Raw genomic sequence first — 23,380 nt, forward strand, 5'->3', positions numbered from 1 at the left:
AACAAAAGGGGAACAAAGATGTTTAAGTTCACCTAGGATGATTTGTCTTAATTTTCACATGGTCTTACTGAGGTGATGTGAATTGAAACATGCATTTTTTTTTGGCGGCGAGGGAGGGATGTGCTGGAAAAGTTTGAAAAGGGACCTTGAAAGTGTTTAAGAAGTGCTTGAATTTGACCCTGAAAAAGGCGTATGAACCCTGATCATTATAATTAGCCTGTGTAAGTCCTGAGTGTCCTCCAGTTCAGTGTCTTTGTCAGTCCCACATGTGTCGTTTCTGTTCAGCTGGTCTTCCAGTCAGTCATCCATCTCGGGCTCTGTCATTCTGTCATAAACACCAGCCTTCACCACCTGTGAGTCCTGCTTTTGGGTCCTCTCTTCTCCACATCCACACTGCGATGCTGTGACATATACAGTACATAAAATCAAAATTCACATTCTATGCATCTAAAGTGTTTAATTATGTAGGCTACAGAACATAATTCAGCTATAGACGATATATGAAACATGTATACTTACTGCATTTGAATCATTTAAACCATATGTAACACCTGCACGTGTGTTTGAAAAAACAAACGCTTTGATTTTGACACCCCAAGAAAATCTTCCTAGATCTGCACGTGTTCAGAGTAAGAGCAGAATAAACAGCAGCAGAAGCTGATTGATGAACAGCTGAATGACATATCAGCTGTAGCTGCAGCATCTGCACAGAGTTTGATTGGCTAACGCTGATTTGTTTTTTTTTTTTAAACAGGACAGCAGAGAGAGAGAGGAGGAGATGGAGAGTGCAGCAGAGACAGTGAAGAAGAGGTGAGCATCTGACAGAGCAGAGCCAGTTTAAAGGAGCCTCACAAGCTCACACATGACAGCTTCATCAACATGGAGCTCTGAGTGTTTATTAAAGGATCATTGGACGCTCTGACACAGCTGACTGCAGCCTTTAGCTGTGAGCACACAGTGTCTCACATTTACATTCACTTCCCTGTCAAACTCAATAACTTTAAACAGCTGCTGTTATCAGGTGAAGATAGCAAAGCTTTCAGGGCTGAGCCCCAGTGTTTCAGGATAATGGCCCCAGAGACCACAGTCACATATGTGGGGAAGGATTTTAAGTTTAAAACTTCCTGTAAGCACTAACAGCAGAGACGCACAAAGTCGCAGACAGGGAACAAAGTATTTTAGGTTTGTATTGTCAGATTATTTAATCATTATACTGAACAAATATGTGAAAAAGTAAAAACCTCTATTATGATGAGGTTATCACTACATTCACATGTCATCGATGTGTTCTTTCACACAGATCAGTTTCAGTGTGTGTGGCCCGTACACTAAACCATGACACAAATTCATATGATGTGACACCCAGACTGTGTTCACTGTTTCTTTTGGTAAAATCATCTTCTCGTGTTTTTATAGAAAGATGATGGAAGAACCTAAAGAACAGCCAGCCAAAGCAGCTCCATCAGCAGGTAGGAGATCAGTGCTTTGTATGATGAGACGTATGGATGTATAGACTTCAGGCAGATTCTTTTTTTGTAACTGTGATAAGTACATAAAATTCACGAGTTGTAACCTGTCCTAATCTTTGCCTTAATCTTTCTGTGGGACATTAATACAACATGAGAACTTCCAGTCTAAGGAGTTTGGCAGAGAAACAACTGGAATTTTTTGTACTTTGAACCCACATATGAGGTTAAAACGATGCCACCTTAAAATGAAACTGAAAAAATATTGAAACTGAAACAAATGTATTGAAAGTGAAATGATAGTGAAAAAACATAAATATAGAAATTTAAAGAAAAAACTCACTCACTACCATGTTTTCACACTTACATCGTGTTTTTCCCACGTACAGTTATTTTTTCAGCCTCAATTAGCTGGCACTGCTTTGGCATCTGAGGGTGCACTTGAGAGGCGGGGCTTAAGAGCCACATATATTTGCTCTGTCCATGATTTCTACAGTGACCAGTGACTGTAGAAATCATGGACGACCTAATATCTGCAGCAGCCGCAGTCATGAAGAAACTTGCGTATCTCTGAATGGCACATAGAGCGGGGACGCTGAGAGGAGGTCCAGCGTTTACCGACTGTTTCAAACTGACAGACTCAGGTGTTCTTCAGTGTCTGCCTGACAGAAGGACCTGAGAGCCGCCACAATATTTTTGGTAAGTGAAAGGTGTTTGTAAGCTAATCTGTAGCTAACATCCTTAGCTAGCTAGCTAAGCTAAGATGAGCTTGTTTTGTAAAGTTTGTTTAGCTAACCTATGCAGGTGAACGAAATGAGCAGAAACGCACCGGGCTGCTCCGTCAGTAACTAACCACAGTTACTGTACTTTTATTATGAGTATTACACTGTAAGAGCAACAGGCTGCACTCTGCTGCAGCTCCTGTGCAGAGCTGATTATTAAATGTGTGCAAACAGCAGCATGTTTTCACTCTTTTGCCACATCTGTAAGGATATCAACACATATTTTAAAAAAGGCTTGCACTTTAGTAACCCCTCACTAATCATTAATTATGTATTAAATAGCAAAGCCTAATATTTATGTACTCAAACCAAATACTTCTGCTTGGCAGCTTAAGTTAAAATATATGTTTAATTTTTCCACTGATTACATTTTTAACACTGACTCTGTGTATTGTTTTTACTAAGTTTGTTTCAAATATTCAGGTTAAATAAAACAGTCTGAATCATTCTTATTGAGGTATTGTTCACAAAGTTACATGTGCAGTACAGCTTACATCCTTTGAGAGGGAAAAAAAAAGCATCAATTAAAAGCATTAATATTTGTTATGATACCTTTGTATGTTGGTGACCACGATGCAGCAGCAGACTGAACCAGGACTGAAACCTGCTCCATCTGCTCATGTATGGAGATTCACATTCACAAAGCACCAACAACTCAAAGGTTAACATTATATTGGAAAATCTGTTGGTACATTCTGTTATGGAACGGCTGTGTGGAGGCAGGAAAAGGACCAAAAGTGCAGACTCCAGAGACAAACGTGAACTTAAACAGCTTTAATGCTGAACTCAAAAAGGGTAACAAAACTGAGAACACAAAATAACCTTACACAGACCACACAGCAAGATAAAGGTGGATAAGGGTAGATCGCAACACAGACACAGAGAAACACAGGGCTTAAATACACAGAGGGAGCAATCAGGGATGGGTAACAGGAGGGAAACACAGCTGGGGCAAATCAGAACTGACGAGACAAGGAAGCAAAACCAGACGCATTTACATGAGACACGGACTTTCAAAGTAAAAATGGAAACATAACACAAACTGAACTACAGACACAGAGTCTGACTAGACACAGGGAGACATAAACCATAAGACAGAACTTAACAAAGAAACCAAAGACTAGAAATGATAAATAATATAATAAACTCAAAACCCTGGGTCAACGACCCAGGCATCCTAACATATACGGCTTTAAAAAATAAACAGCTCGTATGTCAGCAGAGCTGAAGAACTAAAGAAATGTAAGAGAAGAGCTTCATATCCTGGGTGTGTGAGGACAGAAAGATCAGCTTTATTTCAGATTTGAGATAAACTTTATATTTCAGTTTGCGATGGTTCTGTTCTCTTTGTGATTACAGGAGCTGTCCTCAGATTCAGACCTCAGCACCACCCAGTGACAGCAGACAGATCATCCAACATGTTCACATGTTAACTGCAGAATGAACTGATGAAAACAGTACAAAGGTTAAAGTACCACATGTGCTGTAGTGAAAGCTGCAGCTGTTTTATTGATAAAGTTAAAGACAAAAAAACAAAAGGATTAATCACCCATGTATCATATGAATGTTGGGTTTTTCTCTGCATCTATTATTGTACAATCCACTGTACAATATAAAGCACCTTGAGGCGGCTGTTGTTGTGATTTGGCGCTATATAAATAAAATTGAATTGAATTGAAATGTAACTGTGTCACTGTATATCAGCACTAACAGGACCTCAGCCTGGTGTTTTACAAAGCTGCTGATCTCAGACCTGCACAGCTTCTGTTTTAAACACTTGATGTACTCAGCTGCACGTTTGAGTTTCTCTGACACAATTAAATAAAAACTGATGAAGGTCAAAGGCCGTCACTTGTATGTCGAACTACAGACTTGTGATCTGGAGTTCTTTCACAGTTTTTTTTTTTTTTGCCAATAGCTTGCTATTTACCATAAAGTGATTCAGAGTCATTTATACCAAAGTAACCAGAGAGAATAATATATTTTTAAGTATATAACTTTCTACAGGACTGAATATAATATCTTTATATAAAAGTCCAGAGACTCTGAGGATTATCCAAGTATTTATAACATTACACAAAGCAAAGTTCTCCATCACACAAAGCTCAAAAAGCTGCTGGCCCTGACGCATTACAGGACATGCACCTCAAGACATGCTTGCCCCCCACACTGGATCCTCACCAATTTGTCAATCGAAACAATGGAGTACAGAGGATGCTGTATCCACAGCTCTTCACTGTGTACTCTCACACCTGGACAACAAGAATACTTATGCAAAAATGCTGTTAGTTGACTTCAGCTCAGCATTCAGTACAGTTCTTCACTCCAAGCTGATCACCAAACGTGTGGATCTTAGACTCAACAACTCCATCTGCAGCTGGATCATGGCTCATGGACTTTCTGACCAACAGACCTCAACATGTTAGGTCAGGCCATAACAGCTCTACCACTGTCACACTCACACTGGCACTCCACAGGGCTGTATGCTGAGCCCGTTCCTCCTTGACTGCAGACCTTAGTATGGATCCAACTCCATCATCCAGTCTGCAGATGACACCACGATGACTGTCTCATCAGTGACAATGATGAGTCTGCTACAGGGAAGAGGTAAAGCACCTAGCTGTGTGGTGCTGACAATAACCTGCTCCTGAATACCAGCAAAACCAAAGAGCTCATTGTGGACTTCAGTAGAGAGAAGAGAGACCCCCATGTCCCCATCTACATAAATGGCACAGCTGTTGGACAGGTCTCTAGCTTCAAGTTCTTGGCGATCCACATCTCTGAGAATCTGTCCTGGTCAACTGACACCTCCAGCCTGGTCAAGAAGGCCCATCAGCGCCTCTTTTTGTTGAGGACACTGAAGAAGAATCACCTGTCTAATGACATACTCGGTAACTTCTACCGCTGTGTGATAGAGAGCATCCTGACCAACTGTGTCACAGTCTGGTATGGGAACTGCTCTGTTGCTGACCGCAAGGAACTGCAGCGGGTGGTGAAAACCGCCCAACGCATCACAGGGATTCCACTTCCTGGCATTGAGGATGTCCACAGGAAGAGATTTCTACGCCGAGCACGCATCATTCTCAGGGGCTGTGTCCCAATTAAGAGACTGCACGCTTGAAGTACCCGCACTACGCGTACTACGTACGGTGCATACTATAAGTACGAGAAGTGCGGAAGTGAGAGGCTTGTAAAATGGGACGGTATACGCTTCGTCGCGCTGTTCAGGTTGCCTAGCAACCATGATACTAACCGCGAGAAACGTTACATACAGCTTTGTTTTGTTGGTCATTCATTTTTGTCATGACATCACTTTGATTAGTTGAGTATCTGAGGCTGAGACCACGGGACTGTAAACATGATTGTTGGGCTTCATTTCTGTGCTGAACAGTCATTTAAGATTAGTTAGTAAATAACAATTAGCTAATGTTGTTCATGAGACTAAAGTCATCTAGAGCTGGGCGATATAACATTTTTTTTAATATCACGATATGTTTTTTCATTTCAGGCGATAACGATATCTATCACAATATAAGCCAAATAACTATATTTGTAAGATTTAAATGTGCCGTTGCTCACAAGTAAAATGTGAAATAATCAGCAGCTTGTTTTTATTTAAATATTTATTTCCCATAATAAGTTCAACAGGGTAGATGTACTTAAGGAACATGAGACTTTTTCAGATAAATAAAGGCAAATATTGCAAACTACACAAAAGGCAGCCGCTAAAGCGTTTAAGTTTCAAAATAGAACAAACGAAACAGACTAAATTGTCAATTCCACTTAGAAACAAAATATTAATTCTAAAAATAAATCTTAGTTTGTTTTACAGAAGAACAGACAAAACTGACTAACTTTTGTCAATATCAAATAAACTGAGAACTAAAAGGAAATTCTCAATCTCTCCTTGTTGTATAGCTGAGCTTTTCAAACAGTTTTAACAGTTACTTTAGTCTGACAAAAGCCGAATGACGAATTAGCGCTTCCAGTCAGAGACTGAGGCTACGTCCACACGTACACGGGTATTTTTGAAAACGGAGATTTTCCGTTTTCGTTTTAAAAAATAATCCCGTCCACACATAAAGGCAGAAATGAAGGAAAACGCTGCTATGAACATGCCAAAGCAGCAGGTGGAGCTAGATTCCTAACCGTGCAGAAATGTTGGCCAATCAGAAGTCTAGAAGCCTCGGTGGGAAAAAGTAAACAAAGCTGGGGCACAGAAGCAGAACCGAGTCGTATGTGTGGAGGGACAGTAACTGTGTGTATATGTAAGCATTTAAACACTGCAGAGAGTAGAATTAACAGTATTGTAGAAATTCATTTCACCGAAACAATAACGTGGCGCACAGTGTGACGCATGCACCAGTATATTGTATTTCCAGACTTGCTTTCGGCACATTTACAGTGCACGCTACTCTGTTTTTTGTCAGACTTGAAATAGCCGAAATACCTTCACACTACGGAACTTCTATGGCTCTTCCGTTCGACAATCTCTCCGGCATTGGAACCATCATCTGTTTTCTCTTCAGTCACGCCCGGTTGATTTTTCTAGTCGGCACACTCATTTCCTCCATTACCCGCTGGCTGCTTCCCAAACAAACACACGTGAGGCTTGGCACTTGTGCTGTACGTAACAAGTCACGCGACGTGACGCTGCGGCTGTGATTGGTTCGGCTCTGCTCTACTTAATTTGGATTGGCTGACTTTTATTTTTTTTTATTTTTTTTATTTTTTTTTTAAGAGGACAAGAGCGGCGAGGTCTATCGCGATAGCTTAATTTCTCTATCGAGTAAAAGTTATATCGCGATACATATCGTTATCGTTCTATCGCCCAGCTCTAAAGTCATCTCACTGTGGCAATGTAAATATAATATGGCCAATATTATAGTATTGCCAGATTATTATGATTATATATATATATATAAGTTGGCATTTTCAAAACATCCATAACAGTAACTGACTGTGTTTCATCCACTCCACCACCAACTCCAGTCTCACTTCAACCAGTACATCAGCCTTTAGCCAGTTCATTAGCCCAGCCTGCATCTATTCCATTAGCCCGGTCACCCGCCCCCTCCATACTGGAGGCTGTGTCTGTGCCACCCATTTTGAATCCCGTTCCTAGCACCCATTTTAAGCGGAGAGACAAACCCATTAAAACCACTCTAGTTTCTCAGAAACTGGCTAATTTAGAGACTGTTACTCGCCCCAGGGCCTCCCCAGAGGCTGAGTTTCTGCCTTCAGCCGACTCTGGACCCCTGGAGGCCAAGACGCCAGCTAAGAACTGCGCCGTGCCAGAGCTGCCTGAGCAAAGCCAGTGCCCTGCGCAGTTTCAGTTACCGGTGTCTCTGCCAGAGGCCCGTGTGCCGGCTGCTGGTTCTGTTCTGTCTCTGCCAGAGGTCTCTGCACCTGCTGGTTCTGTTCTGTCTCTGCCAGAGGTCTCCGCACCTGCTGGTTCTTTTCTGTCTCTGCCAGGGGTCTCCGCGCCTGCTGGTTCTGCTCTGTCTCTGCCAGAGGACCCCGCACCTGCTGGTTCTGTCCTGTGTGTGCCAGGGGCTCCGGTGCCCACTGGTTCTGAGACTGTCTTCGCTGGGGGGCCCGAGGAGCCCGTCCAGCTTCCTGCTTTGTCAGCTGGAGGGCCCGAGGAGCCCGTCCAGCCCCAAGACTCATCATCCTCGCCAGCTGCGGTCTCATCATCCTCGCCCGCAGCAGCCTCCTCATCAGCTTCATCAGCTTCGCCTGGACCAGCCTCTGCCTCAGCTTCGCCTTGTCCGGCTTCAGCTTCGCCTTGTCCGGCTTCAGCTTCGCCTTTTCCGGCTTCAGATTCGCCTGGCCCGGCTTCAGCTTCGCCTGGGTCCGGCTTCAGCTTCACCTGATTCAGCTTCACCCACGCCGTCGCCTGGTCCAGCTCCAGCATCCTCATCAGCTTCGCCTGGTCCAGCTTCAACATCCTCAGCTTCGCCTGGTTCAGCTTCAGCATCCTCAGCGTCGCCCGGTCCAGCATCTGCTTCAGCTTCACCCGCTTCGCCTGGTTCAGCTTCGGATTCGCCTCCGCCTGGTCCAGCCTCCGCTTCAGCCTCGTCTGGCCCAGCCTCAGCTACCGTCTCGTCTGGTCCAGCCTCAGCTACCGTCTCGTCGGGTCCAGCCTCTGCTTCGGCCTCGTCTGCTCCAGCCTCTGCTTCGGCCTCGTCTGGTTCGGCCTCGTCTGGTCCAGCCTCTGCTTCTGCCTCGTCTGCTCCAGCCTCTGCTTCGGCCTCGTCTGGTTCGGCCTCGTCTGGTCCAGCCTCTGCTTCGGCCTCGTCTGCTCCAGCCTCTGCTTCGGCCTCGTCTGGTTCGGCCTCGTCTGGTCCAGCCTCTGCTTCTGCCTCGTCTGGTCCAGCCTCCTTCTCACCTGGTACTGCGGGGGCCACGCAGCCTTCTGGTCCCCAGCTGCCACCTCAACATCGTCGGTCATCTGCCAGGCCGCATGTTGGGCGTCTTCGCCACCATGGCCGGCCTCCGGACTTGCATTGTCACCGCCGCTGTTGTGCGCACGGTCGGCCCCCAGAACTGTTTCCACGCCGCTGTTGCCATCCGCACGGTCGGCCCCCGGAACTGTTTCCACGCCACTGCCTACTGCGTGGCCGGCCTCTGGACCTGCCCCACTGCCGCTGCCTTTTACGCGGTCGGCCCCCGGAACTGAACTGTTTTGGCCTCCGGCGCTGTCGGCCTCCGTGTCGGCCCCCTGAATTTGTCCGTCTGGGCCTTTTTGGATTGGATTGGATTTGGATTTTGTTCCTCCTCCCGTGCGTGTTTGGTTTAAGTTGAGTTCTTTAGTTTTCCCCAGTTTAGGTTGGTTTACTCCCCGCTCTGCTCCTCCTGTTTTTGTCACCTTATCACCTCTGCAAATAAACATTCACTCGCACCCCAGTCAGTGCCTGCATCTTGGATCCTTTTCTCAATTCACCACACGACTGCCGTGCAGCCGTGACAGGATGTGGCGTACAACACTAGAGGCCAACTCCAAGCCCATAGCACAAGTCACCATCAAGTGTGGGATCTACCAAGGAGATGCTCTGTCCCCACTGCTGTTCTGAATAGGCCTGAACCCCCTCAGTGAGATCATTAACAAGACTGGCTACGGATATCGACTATGGAACGGAGCAGTTGTCAGCCACCTCCTGTACATGGATGACATCAAGCTGTATGCCAAGAGTGAACGAGACATCGATTCACTGATCCACACTACCAGGCTATGGTAACAAAGAGAGGGAAGGTAGTCAGAACTGAGGGGATTGAACTACCAGAAGGCAACATTGCAGACATAGGAGACAGTTACAAGTACCTGGGGATCCTGCAGGCAAATGGTAACCATTAAGAGGCCGCTAGAAAGGCTGCAACCACCAAGTACCTGCAGAGGGTCAGGCAAGTCCTGAGGAGTCAGCTGAATGGTAAGAACAAGATCCGGGCCATCAACACGTACGCCCTGCCCATGATCAGGTACCCTGCTGGGGTAATAGGCTGGCCAAAGGAGGAGATAGAAGCCACTGACATAAAGACAAGAAAGCTCCTTACCATGCATGCATGCATGGAGGGTTTCACTCCAAGTCCAGCACCCTGAGGCTGTATGCTAAGCGGAAGGAAGGGGGCCGGGGACTGGTGAGTGTCAGCACCACAGTCCAGGATGAGACAACGAACATCCAAGAATACATTGGGAAGATGGCCCCAACTGACCGAGTGCTCAGTGAATACCTCAGGCAACAGAAACCCAAGAAAGAGGAGGGAGACGAGGAACCATCATGGAAGGACAGGCCCCTGCACGGTATGCACCACCGGCAGATAGAGGAGGTGGCTGATATCCACACTTGTATGCTTGTGTGTTGTTGATGATGACGATTACTGGTAATAAAATTGTGAGTAAGGTACCGAATTCAGGTTTGCTCCCGCTTTATTTTTAAATACGCATACGGTACTTGTATGCACCCTATGATCCAGTGCGCCTTATGTGTGTGTTAAATACAGTAATGGCACACATAACTGAGACTGCGCCTTTTAGCACAGTGCGCCTTTTGGTCGTGAAAATACGGTACAAAGTTGTTATGAAGTCTGTCACATTCCCCCCCCCCCCCCTTTTTTTTTTCTTTTTTTCTTTTTTTATCCTTTATTTATTTATCCTTCTTATTTCACATCTGTATATTGTTACTCTTATTTGCCTTGTATGTCTACTGTACAAACTGAACTGGAATGACTGACTGTTCGCTTTATAATTTCAATAAAGTTTGAAAAAAAACAACAACCTCTTCGGCCGCTCCCTTCTGCCGTATTTTGCGGCAAAATTCTCCACACCCACCGCCGCGCTATGAATTGTGGGATATATGGGACCACGAAGCGTGCACCGGACCACGCTTGATATTTGGGGAAATCGACGGCGCATTTGGAGTATGCATTTGAAGTACACTTCGAATTGGGACAGCCGTCGTCGCGTGGCGGTGACGTAACCGCACTTAAAATGCGTACTTCAAGCGTGCAGTCTCTTAACTGGGACACAGCCAGGGACTCCTCTCATACTGCCAATAAACTCTTCCAGCTCCTCTCCTCCAGGAGGCGCTACAGGAGCCTTCAGACTAAAACCAGCAGGTTTAGGAACAGCTTCTTCCCCACAGCTGTTAACCCACTGAACTCAGTCCCCGCTGAACCTTTCCATCCACACTCACCTAATCCTTCTACACTCCTCCTCCCAGTGACCATGATCCTTTCATTATCAACATTGACCACATTGGTTACTGCTGTAGTTTTAGGACACTGACATGGTGTAGTCTCTGTTATAGTGTGTACACTGTTATAGTCTGTTCAGAGAGCTACGCTTCCACTACTGTAGATATTTTCATAGCACTCTGTAGATCTGTTTACCTCACAGTGCTTCATCTTTATATATGTATATTTGTTCAGAGTATACCTGTATACCTGCCCGTCTGTATAGCAATACAGATCATCTGTGTATCGGTTACAATATTATTTTTCAGTTTCAATTTTTTCTTCAGTTTCATTTTAAGCTGGCATCATTTTACCCCTACACACCCTAAAATTTAGTATTTGTTGATGAGATGATGAAGTGTTAATTGAACAAAGTTAGAATACAGTGGAACCCCGACTTACGAAATTAATCCGTTCCCAAGGGTCTTTTGTAAGTCAAAGCACCCATCGCGCCTTTTGAGTGAGGCGATGCTGAACAATAGGCTATAGGCTGATTGCTAACTAGAACAACAATATGTCATTCAAGTGGAACAGCGAAGCACGAGTACGGAAGCCAAGGGGTTGTCACGTGATTTGGAAGGCATTGTGGGCATTGTAGGCTCAGCCAATCAAAGCCAGCAGATTTTAATACACGGGCATTTTGCCGTACCACGGGCAGAAATATTGCCGTTCAGTGCCTTCGTGAATTTTTCGTGACATGGGGTATTGGTAAGTCGGGGTTCCACTATATTTTTCACATGATTTCGACTGAGAGGCATGTTTATGTCTCTTTCTTCTTCCTGTAGAGGAGGAGCTTGCCAGGGTGCGGTCAGACTTTGTCTCTAGGGTAACAATAGAAATCCTTAATCTGCTCCTTGGGGCCCTTGTAAGTGATGGTGTCTTACGTGAGTTGGAGAAAGAATCGATACTGGAGAAGAACCTAGCCAGAGCAGACAAGGCACGCAGCTTCATCGACACAGTGAGGAAAAAAGGAGACGAAGCATGCAAGATAACAATCAAACATCTTCAGATCAAAGATCCATCTCTTTTCTCTCTACTGCGTTTGAAATCTGATCCATCTGCTCAACAAGGTGAGGTCATGCATCATATACCATGAATAAAAATGGTCACCTTGCAGTTTGTTGAGATGTGAAAGTGAAACCTCAGAATTCATTGTAAGAAAAAGGAGAGGGCAAGAACGTCATTCTACGACGAATGTTTGGATTTGTTACATGCCTGCAAATATATTTTCTGAAGTACATGGAGGAATTTTGATGATCATCATAAACCCGTGAAACTACTTAGATCTAATGTGAGCTGTGTTTAATTAAACACAAGTGTTCTTTACTTTTAAAAACCATGCAAACTGATTGCCTTAAAAAAGAAAAGCATCGGTCATTTGACTTAAATGTTTAATGAAAAAAATGCCACATTTACATATAATAAAGCAAATTGTGGCCAGAAAGGGTTTACATTATCTTTTGCCATTGTAAATTACGAGAAGAATTAAATGTGAATTACTGAATCTCTCTCAGATGCTTCTTTAAATAACATAGCAGTGGGGAACGTTATGACACTTCAATGTTGTTATTTTTGGTTACAAAGTTTGGAGAAGAGGCACAGAAAGCAGAAACCTGTTTAGCCTGCACATGTTGGCATCAGGTACATATGAAAAGCTGCAAAGCAATGCAGATGTGGAGGTTCAAAACATTTAACGTGGCTTTTTTCAGGAAATACATTTAGGAATTCCTGAAGCCCCTTTTTTGATGAATTTCTGGTAGAATGAGTATATTAAAAACTAAAACGTATGATAGGCTCAACAAAGGGCAAAGTACATCAGACCAGGTTTGACCAGATTTGTATTTTTCCTTCTTTTTTCCTTTATTGATTCAGATACTCTTCAGAAGTGTCAGCCTAAACTCAAGTCTGTCTTGAGGAAGAAGTTCCAGTGTGTGTTTGAGGGCATCGCTAAAGCAGGAAACCCAACCCTTCTAAATCAAATCTACACAGAGCTCTACATCACAGAGGGAGGGACTGCAGAGGTCAATGATGAACATGAGGTCAGACAGATTGAAACAGCATCCAGGAAACCACACAGACCAGAAACAACCATCAGACAAGAAGACATCTTTAAACTCCCACCTGGTAGAAAAGCACCAATCAGAACAGTGCTGACAAAGGGAGTGGCTGGCATTGGGAAAACAGTCTTAACACAGAAATACAGCCTGGACTGGGCTGAAGACAAAGCCAACCAGGACATCCAGTTCATATTTCCATTCACTTTCAGAGAGCTGAATGTGCTGAAAGAGGAAAAGTTCAGCTTGGTGGAACTTGTTCATCACTTCTTTACTGAAACCAAAGAAGCAGGAATCTGCAGCTTTGAAGACTTCCAGGTTGTGTTCATCTTTGATGGTCTGGATGAGTGTCGACTTCCTCTGGACTTCCACAAAACTACAATCCTAACTGACCCTAGAAAGTCCACCTCAGTGGATGCGCTGCTGATAAACCTCATCAGGGGAAAACTGCTTCCCTCTGCTCGCCTCTGGATAACCACACGACCTGCAGCAGCCAATCAGATCCCTCCTGACTGTGTTGGCATGGTGACAGAGGTCAGAGGGTTCACTGACCCACAGAAGGAGGAGTACTTCAGGAAGAGATTCAGAGATGAGGAGCAGGCCAACAGGATCATCTCCCACATTGAGACATCACGAAGCATCCACATCATGTGCCACATCCCAGTCTTCTGCTGGATCACTGCTACAGTTCTGGAGTGTGCCATGAAGAACAGAGAGAGTCAAGATCTACCTAAGAGCCTCACAGAGCTGTACCTACGCCTTTTGCTGCTTTTCTTAAAAACAAAGGGCACCAAGTATGATGGACGAGCTGAGACAGATCCACACTGGAGTCCAGAGAACAGGAAGATGATTGAGTCTCTGGGAAAACTGGCTTTTGATCAGCTGCAGAAAAGAAACCTGATCTTCTATGAATCAGACCTGGCAGAGTGTGGCATCGATATCAGAGCAGCCTCAGTGTACTCAGGAGTGTTCACACAGATCTTTAAAGCAGATAAGTGTGAAATGTTCCAAGAAACAGTCCACTGCTTTGTCCATCTGAGTGTTCAGGAGTTTCTAGCTGCTCTTCATGTCCATCTGAGCTTCATCAACTCTGGACTCAATCTGATGGAAGACAAACAAACAACCTCCAAGAACTCTGACACAAGAAAATTGTTTGGAAAACCAGAATTACAAAAAGAAGTTAAATCTGCAGAGAAATACTTCTACCAGAGTGCTGTGAACAAGGCCTTAAAGAGTCCAAATGGACACCTGGACTTGGTCCTTCGCTTCCTCCTGGGTCTTTCACTGCAGGCCAATCAGAGTCTCCTACGAGGTCTGCTGACACAGACAGGAAGTAGCTCACGGACCAATCAGGAAACAGTCCAGTACATCAAGGAGAAGCTCAATGAGAATCTGTCTGCAGAGAAGAGCATCAATCTGATCCACTGTCTGAATGAACTGAATGATCGTTCTCTAGCGGAGGAGATCCAACAGTCCCTGAGATCAGGACGTCTGTCCACAGAAAAACTGTCTCCTGCTCAGTGGTCAGCTCTGGTCTTCATGTTACTGTCATCAGAAGAAGATCTGGATGTGTTTGACCTGAAGAAATACTCTGCTTCAGAGGAGGCTCTTCTGAGGCTGCTGCCAGTGGTCAAAGCCTCCAACAAAGCTCTGTAAGTAAATATGAACTCATCTCTTCATTCTTAAAATCATGGGAAATAAATCAGAGGTGCTCAGTTCAAATAACACTGCCTTTAAGAACAATTAAATATAGTCACTTAGTCAAATATGATACTTTAAATATTTCACTCCACCAGGACATGTCAGTATTTCTGAAATATTTTTGTCTTTAACTCTAATCAAAGTACAATCCAGGCCCAGCCAATAAGAACATGAGCTCTGATCCTTCAGCCCCTCTGACAGGTTTATTATATTCAAGTTGTTCACTTGTCTCCAGCAACCAGGAGTTTAACTCTGTTTTTTTAAAGCAAATACTTGAGCTACCAGACTGCACCTACATCTTTTTCAGATGTTCTTATTTTAAGGTCTGGTTTGTGTCTCATCTTTATTGCAATCCCCCATGTCTCTCTGTTTTTCAAATATAAATCTGTTACCTCGGTGTGGCCAGAAACACATGGTGAACCCAAAATACAGACAAAGGTGACGGACCTGAATATTACTAGACGTGAAGGCTTTATTTACACACAGGAACTTGACACTTGGAATTTTTAACATGAACTGTGAACTATGGTGCAAGTGAAGTTGAAGGTGAAGTGGGCTCTGTGGTAGGTTTCTGGAAATGGGTCTTGGTCTCAGATGCTTGCTGAGACTTGAGTGGTGCATCTACCACTATAGTTGCAAATAAACCGTCTATAAAAATTTGCTAATCCCAAAACCCATTGGAGATGCTTCTGGAATCTACAATGGGTACAAGGGGTAGGCCACTCTGTGAAAGATTTCACTTTTGCCAGATCCGTCTTCACCTGCCCCCGTGCCAAAATGTAACCGAAAAAAGTTATTGATGAGGAATGGAATTCACACTTTTCTGCTTTGACATAAGGTTTATTCTCCAGCGAACGTTGGAAAATTAGCATGGACATGAGACTGATGTTCCTCGCAGGTTTTGGGAAAAATTAGGAAATCATCCACATACACCAATATGAACCTGTCAAGGAAGTCCCGGAGGACATTGTTAACTAATCATGAAAAAGTGGTAAGTGTTGTGGAGGTGGGGTTTTGTAAATCCTGTGGCACTGTGAAATGGCCTGAAAGCAGAGCTAATGAGGTAATAGGTACTTATTCTTGATGGTAATATCACTGAGGCCCCTGAAGTAAATGCAGAGAGAGCCATCCTTTTTCCCCACAAAAAAGAAGTTCCAACTTGAGATGACAATCGTTGGATTATGCCTGCACCGAGGGATTCCTTAATGTACTTTTCCATAGCCGCACACTCAGGTCTAGACAGGTTATAGAGCCAGCTAGAAGGCCGGGTGGAGCCAGAGAGTAGTTCTATGGTGCAGTCATGTGGTCTGTGAGGTGGCAGTGAAAGCGCTTTACTTTTGCTAAATACTTCCTGAAGATCATGACATTTGGTGGGGACAGAGGAGAGATCTAAAACAGTCTCAGTGTTGGTTGATGGTTCCACAGGTTGCGGTGGACAGGCGGAAACAAGGCAGTTTGACAGAACAGACTCTAACTGATTACCCTCTGACCTGACCAATCTAAGTGTGGGTTATGTAATTCTAGCCAAGGAAACCCGAGTATGAGTGGTTTGTGAGGTGCATGAAAAGCAAAAAAGGTAAGTGTTTCCTTGTGATGGCCAGGGGCACTGGCGTGCACAGATAGAGACGAGGTGGTGCTGAAGCACTTGCCCTTTTGCCCTCAGTCCAAAAAAGTGCCCTTTTGAAAGACGTGATTTTTTTTTTAAAGCTGCGCGATTTAAAAAGGTGTGAAAATAATGGCTTGATTTGTGCCCCTTCTTCAAAGACACCCAAACCCTGTCACTTTTTCACTGTCACCGTGTCACGTGAACACGCTTGCAGTTCATTTGTTGTGAGGCGTGTAGCAGCGGCATGACATAGGACTACTTGGAGTAGGCATAGTAGGCTAACTATAGCGACTGGGAGCCACGGCGGACAACACGGCAGCTCTTTCCCTTCCCAACCAGTCAGGTAACCCATGAATCGAGTGAAATTATTCTGTTTGCCCTCTTAGACCAACCTGCAATTGTTTTGTTGTGAAGTAGCCTGTCAGAAACTGCACATGACAAACTTTGCCAGCTTGCCCCCTCCATCCATCCATATGGATAAACAAAAAAACGACACATTTAAAATGTAACCTAAACCATTTAGGCAACCCCACTCTCCATCAATTCCGACCTTTTTGCATACACTATTGAAAATATCACGTTATGCTATAGGCTACATGCCGTTAGGCAGAGGGCTCTTTTGAGCCCATTTTTCGTTACAAATTTTAGGATGATCTCACGGAAATCTGTGAATAAATACAAAGTTTTCAAACTGAAGTCAGTAACGGGAAGACATCACACTTTTTAGAGATGGAACTGCAGAAAAACCTAAAACCTTGACATGATTATGAATAATAGAATTATGGACATTTCTCCGTTTTTGTGGATTAGCCTTTCCATAACTAACGTCAACTACTGTCCTACTTTGGTAAGATTGAAATTAATGTCTTTGACTGTCTTTAGTAGGTGTCTCCTGTGAGAACGTTAGAACACCGTCCAACTGTCTAAAGATGCAGTCTTTAGCCTAACTGGTTGTTACTGACTCAGCGATGCTCGCAGACATTTACGCACTGTGTTGTGACCTGATTGTGACAGAACAGTGACGTTGTTATTGGTAGTTTGAAGGGTACGGTGTTGGGGGTGGTGCATGTTAAAAGTTTTAAGAAGCACTGGTTAGACATGTTAATTTTTTTTGGTATAACATATTGGCAACATTAACACATTAATTTGCTAAAGGAAAAATAGGCGGTTCCCAATTGCCTGTAAAAACGACCATTCTGCCCTGTTCTTGTAATGACCACAGTCAGTCTTATTCGTTCTCATACATTTTGGTCTATTTATTTACTAATTTCAGCAAGCATAATGCCTAGGAAAGAGAGGCTGAGAAAGGAGAAAGAAAGGGATCTACAACAGGCAGCCCAGGGAAGCAGTTCTCTGCTCTCCTGGATGAAAGCAAAGGAAAATGAAGATGAAAGGTCAGAGTCAGGTTCTATTTTAATGTTTTAATGTAACCTGCTCCTTGCAGTTAATTCTATTGGAAAATCTTAAAAGCTGTTCACACTTAGTTTTTAATGAACTTAATCAGCAGGCATTGAGCTAACTATTATTTTGTACCTACGAAAGTTATTTCTATGTTACAAGACCTGCAGTATGGGTTATTATTAAAACTATCTGTTTAAGCTTATTATTATGATAAATAATAATACTACTATTATTATTATTGTTCCATTGTAGTCAGTCACAGCAGGGAAGCAGCTCTATGCCATCTACCAGCATAGCAGAAGAGGGAGATATAGAAACAGATGAAGCCGCGACCAATGCAGCAACAGGTTCAGTTAGGCCTACAGACACTGATGTAGTGCTCTCTGAAGACCACAATGAGGAAGAACAGATCGATCACATAATGTCAAAGTTAGCAGCTTTACAATACCCAACAGATCCAACACACATCCATACATTTAAAATAAAGCGCAATGACAGATACGTTTCAATGTGCTGCAATGTGGGCCCATGTCAGCCTGATATACCTTACCCAAAAACTGAGGGGAGATCATTCCAGAAACAGTGGTTTTCTGCTAATGTGTGGCTGGTTTTCCACATATGCAAAAAGTGCCCTTTTTTCCCCCTGGAGCACTTGCCCCCCAAAATGTCTGTGCACGCCACTGGCCAGGGGTGACAGGCTCTGTGCGGTGAGTTATGTGAGGGGACACTCTGTTATTTAATGACTTAGTGGGAATGGGCGGATTAAGGGTGCATAGAGGGATGTTTAACTGTCTCGCTAACTCAGACTCCATGAGGTTCTGATTGAACAAGAGCCTGAAAGGTCTGGTTAACTAGCACAGAGACTTGGAGTTGCAATCTGGGTTTTTTTGTTTGTGTGAGTATCCTCCACCCTTATCCCTGAACTTTCCAGTGGGCAGACCCTGATGTGGAATCGAAAACAGACAGGTTCATCGCGAGAAGCAAGCTGATCTTTCATGGTTTGATTTAATGACTGAAAAAATATAGCAGACGGTGGTTAGCACTGTTGCTGCACAGCAAGAAGGTCCTGAGTTCAATTCCACCATCAGGTCGGGGTCTTTCTGTGTGGAGTTTGCATGTTCTCCACATTATTGCGTGGGTTCTCCCTGGGTACTCTGGCTTTCTCCCACAGTCGAAAAACATGCAGTTAGTGGGGATAGATTAATTGATCAATCTAAATTGCCCATAGGTGTGAATGCAGAAATGAATGTGAGAGTGAACGGTTGTCTGTGTCTCTTAGTGTTAGCCCTGCGACAGACTGGCAACCTGTCCAGGGTGTACCCCGCCTCTCGCCCTATGACAGCTGGGATAGGCTCCAGCGCCCCCCGTGACCCTGAAAAGGATAAGTGGAAGCAGATGGATGGAAAAAACAGACCCTGCAGAGTTTGATCCGGCCAGCCTGCCTCAGCAGTACCTGTTGGGAAATCATAATTGGCCACACTGTAACGGCCCTGCCGGAGATTCAGTAACTTTCTCCCTAAACTACCCTCGGAAATGGGGTGAGCAAAAGTCTTCACAAACTCAACCAGGAAATCATCATGCGAGCAGAAAGAAAGAGGATGAGCAGAGAGAGAGCAAGAGAAACCCTCCAGCGTCCCAGGTTTCCAGAGAAGGTTCAGGTTCCAGGTACCTGAAATGGGATGTAATTCAACTCAATTCAATTTTATTTATAACGCCAAAATCACAACAACAGTCGCCTCAAGGCACTTTATATTGTACAGTAGATCGTACAGTAATAGATACAGAGAATAACCAAACAATCACATGACCCCCTATGAACAAGCACTTTGGCGACAGTGGGAAGGAAAAACTCCCTTTTAACAGGAAGAAATGTTTGGTGTCAAAGTCAAAGCACAGATCCATCCAGTCTCTGTATTTCAGCTTATTTCTTTTACACACATTTAACAGGAACGGTTACAGACAGTTAGCGTTTACCTGACATTACCTGCGTACCTCACAGTTTGCAGGTAATGGGCATAATAATTACTGAACAGAGACATCCTGCTGTGAACTTTGTTGCTGTGGATCTAAAATGTAAAAATACATCTGAGAAGATTTCTAATCATGATTTTATGAGCCCCCAAAGTTTGATTCTGTTCATCTGGACGTAGCGCTCTCAGCGGGAGAAACATTTTGTCACTCATCAAGATGACTTCTTCAGGCTCAGCTGACTGCAGCTTTCCCCAATCTTATAAAGAGTACATCTGCATAATGACTCAAACCTAATGGTCAAGGAACTGACCTCCCAGCCTTATTGTTCCTTCAGTGGGCTGGTTTCAGTCATTATGCAAATGTACTTTTTATAGGGTTGGAAACCAGAAGTCAGCTGAGACTGACGAAGTCACCTGGATGAGTGACGAAATGTTTCTCCCACTGAAAGCGCTACGTCCAGATGAACAGAATCAACTTTTGGGATTTACTAACCTGGATGATTGAGCATGGATCAAGACGGGTTTTTATGAGGTATACAGTTTCTTATAATTTCTAAACCAGAAGGTTGAGGAGATGGAGCTCATGATAACTGGCTACTGCCCTTCAGCGTGCTTTATGAAATCATCCAATCAAAATAAAGTTGGCCTTTAGGGAGAGCGGGGCTTTAAAGGGGAATGAGCCAAAGCAGCTTTTAGACAGAAAATGAAATGAGAGTCCAGGATGTGATACATTATTTATAACTACATTTACAGTAATCACACATATTAGAATTAATAAAGTGACCAGCAGTACTGTAGTAAGTGTAATACTGCAGTACTCACAGGCCTGTGCCAGCAGACACTGAACTACTGTCACTAAATCAACCTGGTCTTCACTGGTTTCCATTTACATACATTGGAATAATTGTGTTTAATTTGAAATATTTTTCTTCTGTTACACTTAAATTCTTGAACATTTTTTTTATTTAATTGTGCATTGTAGTGTACTCATTTGTACTCATTTGATTACCTAGGTTCATCATATAAAGTGATTATATTTGATAATAGATATTGTTTTGTTGTTCTCGTTCTTGTTGTTTTTTGCAGGCTGAGCAGCTGTAACCTCTCAGAGAAAAGCTGTGAAGATTTGTTGTCAGTCATCAGCTCGCAGTCCTGTAGTCTGAGAGAGCTGGACCTGAGTACCAACAGCCTCAATGATTCAGCTGTAAAGCTTCTGTCTGATGCAGTGGAGAGTCCACATGCCAAACTGAATATCCTGAGGTCAGATCAGAATTTGTATTCTTTTTTTGTTTTGTTTGCATTTTTGATTTTTTCGTCACATTTTTAATCATTTCTAAGTTGAAGTAAAGTTTTACTAACCTGCTCAGCAAGAAACAATAAGGATTCTTTAAATTACAGGATTAGTTATTGCATCCTTATTACATTTTAACAACAGTCTTTGTTCATGTTTTTAATTTCAGACTCAACATCTGTGAACTCTCAGAGGAAAATTGTAAAGCTCTGTCCTCAGTTCTCAGTTCTCAGTCCTCTAGTCTGACAGAGCTGGACCTGAGTATTAGAAACCTGCAGGCTTCAGGAGTGAAGCTTCTGTCTGCTGGACTACAAAGTTTAAACTGTAAACTGAATACTCTGGGGTCAGATCAATTTTTGTTTTTCAAAACTGACCAATTCAATTTTATCCAAGTTCATCCATATGATGATGTATCTTAGTTTGTTAATGTTTCCTTTTAAAATAGAAAGACAAGAATTAATATTGTGAAATATATTAACAACCTTTCCGTTCATATTTGTTTTATAGATTTTTTTTTTTTTTTTCAGACTGACTGGTTGTAACCTCTCAGAGACAAGCTGTGAAGCTCTGTGCTCAGTCCTCAGCTCCCAGTCCTCCAGTCTGAGAGAGCTGGACCTGAGTAACTCTGACCTGCAGGATTCAGGAGTGAAGCTTCTGTCCACTGGACTAAAGAGTTCACAGAGTGCAGTGGAAACTCTCAGGTCAGGATTCAAACTTTTCCACATATGATCATTTGAAATGTGAATTATGTTATTGTATAAACAGGTAACCTTGCATCCACTAAATCTCCTTGCTTGGTTTCTGTCTGTTTATATTCTGTCTGTATTCTGAAATGTTTTACAGTAGATTCATTACAGTTTGATTTAAAGAATATTAGACTCGTAACATAAGCTGTGTGCATAAAGAATAATACTCAGACTTTTATTTTTTATTGTTTGACACAAGGTTTAAAAGTGAATGTCCACATTTAATTGCACTTTAACTGCAGGAAATGTTATTGAGCTAATACTGATTTAGTTGTTATCTTTGGTGAGGAGATGTTGGAGGTACGATGATCACAGTCAGGCCTAAAGATGCTCTTATCCCCATAATCTGTGTAACTTTCACCCACATCTTGCACCACAAACACACATCCAAAGTCAGACTCTTTACAAAGTGAGGCTGTTATTAGAATCATGTTATTGTATTTTCCGATTCATTATAGTGGTTAACTACAACATATTTATCTTTGTTTTATTTCTATTCAGTATGCCATTATTGAGACACTGAGCATAATGATGAGTTTGAGGTGTTTGTGTAGCTGTGTTAACATCACTCAACACTCTCGCCACATTTGTTAACAATTGTCTCAACAAATTTGTTTTTCCTCGTTCTTTGTTATCCAGCTGAGACTTTGGGTATAAATGTGTCATAAACAGGAGAAAGCAGTGCAGGTTCAATGTAATCAAACCTCAGACTGAGTTCAAAATCATCACCTGTCCCAGATACCACATCAGCACCAGAACCATGATGTGTTTACTCACATTTAAAAAGGTGGAGGTCAGTGTGAATGGACTGTTGTCATTGGTCTGAATGTGCCTCTATAAACATGTGCTCTTCATTATTGATGTTTTCCTAATGAACAGAAAATGAGACTTAATAAAATCCTTCTGACTGTTGTTGGAGCAGGTTGGGTCCTGGGTTTGAGTCCCCCACTGTTCCACAGTGGCTTCTAGCTTTGTTTCACAGTGTATAGAACAACAAATAAAACCAAATCCCCAAAAGCTTCAAGTCAAAAAAACACATCAAACTTTGGTTGTGTCCAAATTCATGGGCTGCATCCTCCTGAGGACCCAGCCTTCGCGGTCTACGTGGGCCGGGTCCTCATAAGATCGGGTAGGCCGGAAGTAAACGGCCGTGAAATTGGACGGTCTAGCCTTCTGATTAGCGTCACCGCTGTCTCGGTGGAGTTTAATAAACTCAGCCGTCTGCTCCTTGCTATCTAAAGTATAACAGGACACTGGCGTAAATTCTCAACTGTCTCATACTTCTGTTTAATCAGTTTTCTGTTTGACGTTTAGTCAGCTGTGTAAAAATTAGAGATGGACCGATCCGATATTACGTATCGGTATCGGTCCGATACTGACCTAAATTACTGGATCGGATATCGGAGAAAAATAAAAAATGTAATCCGATCCATTAAATATCACGAAAGCACCTCACAGAACTTGCAACACGCCTCTTTTAGATTCTCTTTAGTTTGTTCCTCGTGTCCTTTTGTTCCTCAGTTTAAGACACCAAACTCATCAAAGGTTCAGTCTGCCTCCTGAAACACTCCCATTCATGACATGAGACCAATACAAGATGTCCTTAGCAGCACAAACACTGTTTTAAAAG

At 43.2% G+C, this 23,380-nt stretch overlaps 1 protein-coding gene across 1 annotated transcript in view; it reads left to right on the forward strand.

The window, feature by feature from the left end:
- The first annotated feature begins 557 nt into the window (after positions 1–557).
- The window catches only part of LOC113029742 (NLR family CARD domain-containing protein 3-like), a 97,783-nt gene continuing 74,960 nt past the window's right edge, over positions 558–23,380 (forward strand). The window contains exons 1-7 of the mRNA XM_026180733.1: positions 558–810; positions 1,417–1,469; positions 11,767–12,051; positions 12,854–14,687; positions 20,800–20,973; positions 21,174–21,347; positions 21,532–21,636. Of these exons, the coding sequence (XP_026036518.1) occupies positions 779–810; positions 1,417–1,469; positions 11,767–12,051; positions 12,854–14,687; positions 20,800–20,973; positions 21,174–21,347; positions 21,532–21,636 (2,657 nt within the window). The 5' untranslated portion in view covers positions 558–778. The remainder of the gene's footprint in view (positions 811–1,416; positions 1,470–11,766; positions 12,052–12,853; positions 14,688–20,799; positions 20,974–21,173; positions 21,348–21,531; positions 21,637–23,380) is intronic.

The sequence above is a fragment of the Astatotilapia calliptera genome, chromosome 9 (assembly GCF_900246225.1).
Source record: "Astatotilapia calliptera chromosome 9, fAstCal1.2, whole genome shotgun sequence".
NCBI lineage: Eukaryota > Metazoa > Chordata > Actinopteri > Cichliformes > Cichlidae > Astatotilapia > Astatotilapia calliptera.